At 36.6% G+C, this 9,470-nt stretch overlaps 1 protein-coding gene across 1 annotated transcript; it reads left to right on the top strand.

The window, feature by feature from the left end:
- The first annotated feature begins 1,742 nt into the window (after positions 1-1,742).
- LOC129923791 (uncharacterized) lies at positions 1,743-9,109 on the top strand. Its single transcript, XM_056016499.1, has 2 exons — positions 1,743-1,869; positions 7,152-9,109. The coding sequence occupies exon 2, from the start codon at positions 7,287-7,289 to the stop codon at positions 8,199-8,201; it is 915 nt and encodes a 304-aa protein (XP_055872474.1). The 5' UTR covers positions 1,743-1,869; positions 7,152-7,286; the 3' UTR covers positions 8,202-9,109.
- Positions 9,110-9,470: the final 361 nt, after the last annotated feature.

The following is a 9,470-nucleotide window of genomic DNA, read 5'->3' on the forward strand; positions in this document are numbered from 1 at the left end:
TATCATCAGGACATGCAGAGTATGAGAGAGGTTATAAGGAGGATGGTGAAGCCAGGCCAAATCCCAAACAATAATGAACGTAATGAATTAGAAAACAGTTTCTATTGCAATGTGATGCGCATGCGAATATTGAATTGAAGAGACTTCGATATTTGTATACAGTAAAACCGTCGTCGTTCGTTGGATTGTCCAAAGATAATTTGAATTTAAAACAACAACAACAAACAATAATTAAAAAAAAACATGCACTAAGAGGCTCGTACAAAACACTGGCCCCAAAACACACCAATAGAAAGAAAACTATTTGGAGAGTTCCTGATTTGGAAACCACTCCGCAGTTCATCCCATATATTGGTCTAGTCATCTAAACGCTCCAAAAGTTCATCTCATATATTGATCTAGTCATCTGAACGATCCAACAGTTCATCTTATATATTGGTCTAGTCATCTGAACGCTCCAACAGTTCATCTCATATATTGGTCTAGTCATCTAAACGCTCCAAAAGTTCATCTCATATATTGGTCTAGTCATCTAAACGCTCCAAAAGTTCATCTCATATATTGGTCTAGTCATCTGAATGTTCCAATAGTTCATCTCATATATTGGTCTAGTCATCTGAACGATCCAACAGTTCATCTTATATATTGGTCTAGTCATCTGAACGCTCCAACAGTTCATCTCATATATTGGTCTAGTCATCTGAACGCTCCAACAGTTCATCTCATATATTGGTCTAGTCATCTAAACGCTCCAAAAGTTCATCTCATATATTGGTCTAGTCATCTAAACGCTCCAAAAGTTCATCTCATATATTGGTCTAGTCATCTAAACGCTCCAAAAGTTCATCTCATATATTGGTCTAGTCATCTGAACGATCCAACAGTTCATCTTATATATTGGTCTAGTCATCTGAACGCTCCAACAGTTCATCTCATATATTGGTCTAGTCATCTAAACGCTCCAAAAGTTCATCTCATATATTGGTCTAGTCATCTAAACGCTCCAAAAGTTCATCTCATATATTGGTCTAGTCATCTGAATGTTCCAATAGTTCATCTCATATATTGGTCTAGTCATCTGAACGATCCAACAGTTCATCTCATATATTGGTCTAGTCATCTGAACGATCCAACAGTTCATCTCATATATTGGTCTAGTCATCTGAATGTTTCAACAGTTTATCTCATATATTGGTCTAGTCATCTGAACGCTCCAACAGTTCATCTCATATATTGGTCTAGTCATCTGAACGTTTCAACGGTTCATCTCATATATTGGTCTAGTCATCTGAATGTTCCAACAGTTCATCTCATATATTGGTCTAGTCATATGAATGTTCCAACAGTTCATCTCATATATTGGTCTAGTCATCTGAACGCTCCAAAAAGTTCATCTCATATATTGGTCTAGTCATCTGAACGCTCCAACAGTTCATCTCATTTGTTGGTCTAGTCATCTGATGTTTCAACAGTTCATCTCATATATTGGTCTAGTCATCTGAACGCTCCAAAAGTTCATCTCATATATTGGTCAAGTCATCTGAACGCTCCAACAGTTCATATCATATATTGGTCTAGTCATCTGAATGTTTCAACAGTTTATCTCATATATTGGTCTAGTCATCTGAACGCTCCAACATATGAGACCGAAGAAGAAGATTGCACTCAGGGATATATATATATATATATATATATATATATATATATATATATATATATATATATATATATTTAAAATGTTGTCTGTTATCTGGATTGACTGGGCTCTTATCGTACTTCCGGTTGGCTAATTGTGAACTGTAACAGTGCAGTCTACATCGAACCAGTGTGATGTGAAAAGAGAAAGTACGAAAGTCACTTTTCAGCAAGGTAGGATACATTTATAGGAACATCTTTGTATTATATTTTTGTCTATATTAATTATTTATTCTTGTATCCTATCAGTATCCAATGCTGTTTTATCACTATAGAAATATTAAAATATAATACCAATAAAGTATGTACGTACGTTAGTATGTATCATGGGCGTAGCCATAATTTTTTTTTTTGGGGGGGGGGAATATTCTATCTATCTATCTATCTATCTATCTATCTATCTATCTATCTATCTATCTATCTATCTATCTATCTATCTATCTATCTATCTATCTATCTATCTATCTATCTATCTATCTATCTATGTGTGTGTGTTTAGGTGTGTCGCACTATGTGCGTATTTGGTTGTCAGGGTCGTAGCTAGGAATTTTCAATTGTTTGGAGGCCCGGGGGCTTGGGGGGGGGGGCTGCATTTTGCGTAATATTTAATTTTTAATGTAAAATTGGGAACCCGGGGGTATTTTCAAATTCTCCCCCTCCCCCCACCCTAGCTACGCCACCGTTGGTTATATTGGATTATGGGTTTAATTAGGTATTTTGGAGTATGTGTGATAAAGTGTAGAAACCTGTGTCTTTAGATGTATTGTAGTATGTGTTTTAGATGTGTTTGAGTATATGTGTGCTGGAATATGTTTGTTTAGGTGAGTTTATGTTTATGTGTGTTGGAGTGTGTTTTTGTGTGTTTACATGTGTTTGAGTATGTGTGTATTTAGTTGTGTTGAAGTATATATGTGTTACAGCCAAAACGGAAGTTGCAGCTGCAATCATCGCTGACGTAGTGCATGAGTTTCAGACAAGGTCACCGGACGCACCAGTAGTTATACTTGGTGATTTTAATAAATGCACCTTGAAGGTTGACCTACCCACCTTCTATCAACACATTTCATGTCCGACAAGAGAGAACAGAACTCTGGACTTATGTTATTGTAACATCAAAGGAGCATTCACATCTCGTGAAAAGCCACCACTAGGATCATCGGACCACAAAACAATACAACTGCTGCCTACTTACCGTACGGAACTTAAAGAAGGAAAAATAATTCAAAAAAACGTACAAGAATGGACTCAAGACAATATTCTCAAACTACAGGGATGTCTAGACTGCACTGACTGGAATTTGTTCAAAGAGACCACTTCAAATCTGGAAGAATGGGTCGACGCAGTGACAAATTACATCCAATTCTGTGAAAACATGTGTGTCAGCACTAAGAGCATCAAGATATACCCCAACAATAAACCATGGGTCACTGCAAAAATAAAACGGGAAATAATCAAAAAGAAAAGAGTATATATGAGTGGCGATGGACAGACAAGGAAAATTGCTCAACGAAATCTCAACGTCGTTCTTGAGGAAGGGAGGAGAAACTACCGCACCAAACTGGAAGACTCAATTAATACAAGTGACATGAGACAGGCATGGGGCATCATGAACAAAATGGCAGGAGCATAAGTCAAACTTAAAAATAATCTTGCTACAAGAGACGAAAAAACATTGGCCAACGAGTTAAATGATTTCTATTGTCGCTTCGACACGAAAGATTTTAATTATCTAAGACTCAAAGCCCTTGAGGATGTCAATGTTAACAACTGCTTAGAATTGGCGATTACTAAAGAACAAGTTTGTAATATTTTCAAAAACGTCAACCCATAGAAAAGCTGGTGGGCCTGATGGAATAAAAGGGCGAATCTTAAAAGAATGTGCTGAACAACTAGCTGAACCTTTCCAAGATATTTTTTCTACTTCATTACTAAACCATGAGATACCACCTGTGTGGAAGTCATCTATAATTGTACCTGTGCCAAAGGTTTCCAAACCGAAGGAAATGAATGACTATAGACCTGTTTCACTTACTTCCATTGTGTCTAAATGTTTAGAAAAATTGGTTAAAATGTTTCTTCTGAATGATCTTTGTAATAAGTTAGACCCTTTACAATTTGCTTACCAAAAGGGTAAAAGTGTAGACGATGCCATCCTAAATATTTTAAACTGTGTCTACAAACATCTGGACTTACCGAACACTTATGTAAGATTGCTCTTTATTGATTTCTCATCAGCTTTTAACACTATACAACTTCATTACTCATTGAAAAGATGAAAGCGTTGCAGATAAGTCCATACATAATACTATGGGCTAATGAATTTTTGACCCAGAGAGCTCAGAGGGTTAGGGTAAACAATGTTATATCTAATGAACGCATAGTTAACACAGGGGCACCCCAGGGGGCTGTGACATCGCCATTGTGGTTCATTTTGTACACCAATGATTTTCAATCCGATAGTTCTTGTTGCTCCTTCACAAAATTCGCTGATGATGCGGCTCTTCTTGCCCTGCTCTCAGAGAGCTCAGACGTAAATGAGTATTTCAAAGAATTAGAACACATTGAAGAATACTGTAAAGATAATTTTTTATTATTAAATGTAAAAAAAACAAAGAAATGATAATCGATTTTCGTAGGGACAAGAAGGAAAATGATATTGTTTCTGTAGCTGGAGAGACTATTGAAATTGTGCAAACCTTTAAATACCTTGGTACTATCCTAGACAATAAACTAAATTTTACTGCAAATACTAATTATATCAGCAAAAAAGGGCAGCAAAGATTACGACTACTAAGAAAACTGTCCTCGTTTAATGTTAGCGAAAAGGCCTTGGCTATGTTTTATCACGCTCACATATACAATATTTTAAGTTTCAATATCACTGCCTGGTATGGCAATCTGAGCATTAAAAATAAAAATAAACTTAATAGAATCCTAAATGCTGCTGGCAAAATCATTGGCAAAAAACAAACCCCATTTGGGCAGTTGTTTGAGACAAACATCTATAAAAAAGCTAACAAGATCCTCGAAATAAAGAATCACCCTTTGTGTCAGGATTTTGTGATTTTACCATCACAAAAGAGATACAAGACACCGATAGCAAAGACAAACAGACACAAACACTCTTTTGTTCCCCTGGCAATCAAATCATTAAATAAGAACAATCTGGTATAAACTTTGTCACATGTAAATTATGAGTGAGTCTGGTGTGAATGTACACTTTGGTTTCTTATAGTTATAATGTTTTTTGTTTGGTGTAATGCACAAATTGTAAGACAAATTTCCTTACGGATAATAAAGATTATTATTATTATTATTATTATTAAGGTGCAATTGGAGTATGTGTTTAGGTGTGTTGGAGTGTGTGGTAAAGTGTGTTTGAGAATGTGTGTGTTAAGGTGCAATTGGAGTATGTGTTTAGGTGTGTTGGAGTGTGTGGTAAAGTGTGTTTGAGTATGTGTGTGTTTAGGTGCATTAGAGTGTGTGTTTAGGATAGCCAGGTATTATTATTAGTCTAAAGTTACTGTTAAAGCAGGCATGTCAAACAAGGCGTTCGGGGCTGCATGCGGCCCGCGAACACTTTGCATGCGGCCCGCTTGTCAACCTAAAAATTTATCGAAATAATGTTGAACTATTACGCTAGAAAATAAGAGATGACAAGCTACTTGAATTGAAAAATTACGAGTGAGTCTGCAGTGAAAGCCAGCTACATTTTGTAAAATTAATTGCAAGCCATAGCAAATCATGTAGTGAATGTGATTTTATGAAGTCTGTCGTTAAAGCTGCCGAAGTAATTTGTCCAGAAAATGCGAAGCATTCAAAGAAATAGAGTTAACTAGGAACATCGTGGCAGATAGAATAAACATATCAGTCAGATTGCGTGAACAATTAAAGAACACAATAGTTGATTTTGAATTATTTTCATTGGCTCTCGCTGAGTAAACTGATGTTACGGGTGTAGCACAGTTGGCTAAATTCATAAGGGCCTTTGAAAGGAATTTTGAGATAGGCCTACATGAGGAGCTACTTGTTCTATGCATAACACCACAACAAGCGAGGATGTTTTTGAGAAATAACAGGAAGTGATATTGCGGTACCATTTATCTTTTGTAAAGCTAGCTAGTTTAGCAACGGATGGCGCACAAACCATGAAATGAAATGGTTTTGATGCAAAACTGCTTGCAAAAATAAGAGAGACTGATGCTAATTTTAAATTAGCTCATTTTCAGTGCATCAATCACCAAGAAACATTCTGCACTCAACTATACAGTTCCAACATGTGCTAAGACCAGTTTCAGTCTTATCAATTGTATTCTTGCCCATGGTTTAAATCATCACCAATGTTCAATGTTTCTGGATGACATTGGAGACGAATTTGATTGTGTTCCCTACTACACAGAAGTCCGCCGGCTCTCATGTCATAAAGTATTGAAGAGATTTTTTGACTGCGTGAAGAAATGGTATTGTTTCTCAACATGAAAGGTGAACCTGATGAGCATTTCCAAACTGACGAATGGGTTCGGGATTAGGCATTTGCAGTTGATCTCGCTGGTCACCTGCAAGACTTGAATTTGAAACTTCAAAGTAAAGACAAAATTGTCACAACTGCGTGTAATCATGTCAAGTGCTTTCAAGCACAATTACGACTGTGGATAAACCAAAATATGAAGAGAAATCCTTGTTCACCTCTCAAAGTGTCAGGAGCTGAAAAGATTAAATACGGCTCCAAAAAATAAATAAATAAATAAATAAATAAAAATAAATATGTCTTACACCTGGAATCGTTATTAAATGCTTTAAATACCATTTTGGTGACTTCATTTCATACGAGCTAGAATTTTCGTTGTTTGTATCTCCATTTTCATTTGATTCTGAAAATGCTGCTGGTAATGTGCAACTAGAGATGAGAGAATAGCAGACAGTTTCTTGGTTGAATCGAAGTATATAGAATTGGCTGTGCCAAAATTTTACAGTTATTTACCCTGAACTGTAGAGGTGCGCTAAAGCGCTTGGCTTCCGAACCGGGGTCCGGGGTTCGAATCCTGGTTGGGGAAAAGTAAAGGCTGGCCACATGACACCCTGCTCGTTAACCGTTGGCTAAAGAAACAGATGACCTTAACATTATCTGCCCTATAGATCGCAATGTTCCTAAAGGTGAACTTTTTTATTATTTAATTAATTAATTGGTTAATCTTTGACCGATTTTTTTTTTTTTTTTTTTTTTAACAATAAATAATTGTTCAAAGTTTGAACTTGATCCAAGAATGGGAAGTGGGAGAAATAACTTTTTTCAAAATTTGTACCAACAGACAAACTGACGGAGTTGGTATAAAATTTGAAAAAACAACAACAAACAACTCAATGAATTAGTTAATTTTTTATTGATTCTTGTTTTTGATTTAGTGTTATTCTCAATTACTTAATATAATAGTTATACATTTTTTTCCAAATTTCAGGTGATCGAATTTCCAACGAAAACAGAATGCCGCTGGCTAACTGCATTGTCAAAGTATTTTAAAGAAAGTCCGCGAACCTCAAGAAGTAGAACGAAAGGAATATATTGAAAGAGTAATCTATCCCTATGAGTGATCATGGAGTACAGAACATACCATGGGGACAGCACCAACACAGCACTTTCTGTCGTGTTCATTCTCTTGATAGTCTTAGTGAACGGAGCTCTCGTGGCTCTACACGCCAGAAGGAAAGGCTTCTATAAGAACAACAAGTCTATGTTAAAAATCTCCATGGCAATAGGAAATCTTGTTTTGACCATGTTCCCTTTGATTGTCCTGGCCAAATTCTACAACGAGGATGATTACCTCCCATCCATTTCGCTCCTACAGAAAGTCACTACCTGCAATTTGGTGCTCCACTTCATAAATGTTCATTGTCTGACTCTTCTAGGAGCAGACGTTTTAATAAAGAAAGCAGTGCCTGAAGTGTTTAACAAACTGGCATTAGCGTTGCTGACGTGTAGTTTACCTTGGATCTTTAGCATTTGCATCGTTTTGCCTCTAGATCTAGATCTAGGTCAGGATTTATTTATGAGCCGTTTTATACTTGTATCGGTCTTGTTTCCTATCTTCGCACTAAACTCATTAATTAGTGATGTTGTGTCTGTTACCATGACGAAGGTAATGTTAGGGAATCGTCAACGTTTGCTGATCAATCTAAATCCACCAGTTCTATTTACGAACACAGGCCAAGAGGGACAGTTACGAGACTTAAACCAGCAGTCACTCAACGGTTCTCAATGGAATGTATCAACAAATCCAAATTTCAGTAATGTAGGTCTGGCTGAAAGTTTACCGAACAGTAACAAACGTGATATTATACATACATCGCAGCAGACGTCAAATCAACATGAACACTCGAATTCCTCGCCGATGGAGCCTACAACTGAAACAATACAAGTCAGTCACGCTAACCAACAGCCGATGACCCCATGGGCGCTCCCCGATATTTCAAACTCTACAACACTGGCGCCTGGAATTGTAACTTCTTAAGGTCATTACCAGCAATCAAATTTCCCCATTAGTGTGGTCATCTCCACTAACGTCGAGGGTTCGGCGCCCAGTTTAAGAAACGAAGTAATATATCTGGTCTCCAGCTTTTTGCATATCGCAATGGTCATGCCATATTTAGTCATTACTTTCGCCCAGAACGAGGATGCTATTTTTGACTGCGAGTTTAATGTTTATCAACTTTTTATATGGCTGCAATTCACCAGATCGATACTCATTCCCATACTATTGCTACCAACTTTGTGAAGCTTTGATATGGCGGCTATTCACCGATCGATACTCATTCCCATACTATTGCTACCAACTTTGTGAAGCTTTTCTATGGCTGCAATTCACCAGATCGATACTCATTCCCATACTATTGCTACCAACTTTGTGAAGCTTTGAAATGGCTGCAATTCACCAGATCGATACTCATTCCCATACTATTGCTACCAACTTTGTGAAGCTTTTATATGGCTGCAATTCACCAGATCGATACTCATTCCCATACTATTGCTACCAACTTTGTGAAGCTTTGATATGACCGCAATTCACCAGATCGATACTCATTCCCATACTATTGCTACCAATTTTGTGAAGCTTTGATATGGCGGCTATTCGCCAGATCGATACTCATTCACATACTATTGCTACCGACTTTGTGAAGCTTTTCTATGGCGGCTATTCGATTCGCCAGATTGATACTTATTCACATCCTATTGCTACCGACTTTGTGAAGCTTCTATATGGCGGCTATTCGCCAGATCAGTACTTATTCCGAACATATTGTTATCGATTACGTATTTAGAGAACAGAAGACTCAAAGCGGTTTTTTTTTTCTAGAGTCATTGTTTCAATTCGAAGATTCATCCCTATACTTTTTGAAAATAAAGACCCATAAAAACCAAGTATAGACAATGGCTTTTTTGCATTTCAAATGATCTAGAAAATAATAGCTCATACAAACTAGCTTCGCATGAATAAACACGGATGGGTGAAGAGAGATATGTTTATTGATGGGAAATTAAATTCTCTTGTTCTTCAGTCATTGCTATAGTTGGTGCACCACATATCAGATTCAGAAGACTTTAAAAAAAAATCTATAATAGCCTATATAATATGCTTGGTTGGCTATTTTCTTTACATTACAATTTTATTTATTTATTTGTTTTATTTATATTTGTTTGTTGCTATTTGTTATCAATAAAAGCAACCTTTGATAGAATTTCGATATTACAAAAGAGAATATTCGAATATATCTGCTCTTAA

Source organism: Biomphalaria glabrata, chromosome 17 (genome assembly GCF_947242115.1).
Source record: "Biomphalaria glabrata chromosome 17, xgBioGlab47.1, whole genome shotgun sequence".
NCBI classification, from domain to species: domain Eukaryota; kingdom Metazoa; phylum Mollusca; class Gastropoda; family Planorbidae; genus Biomphalaria; species Biomphalaria glabrata.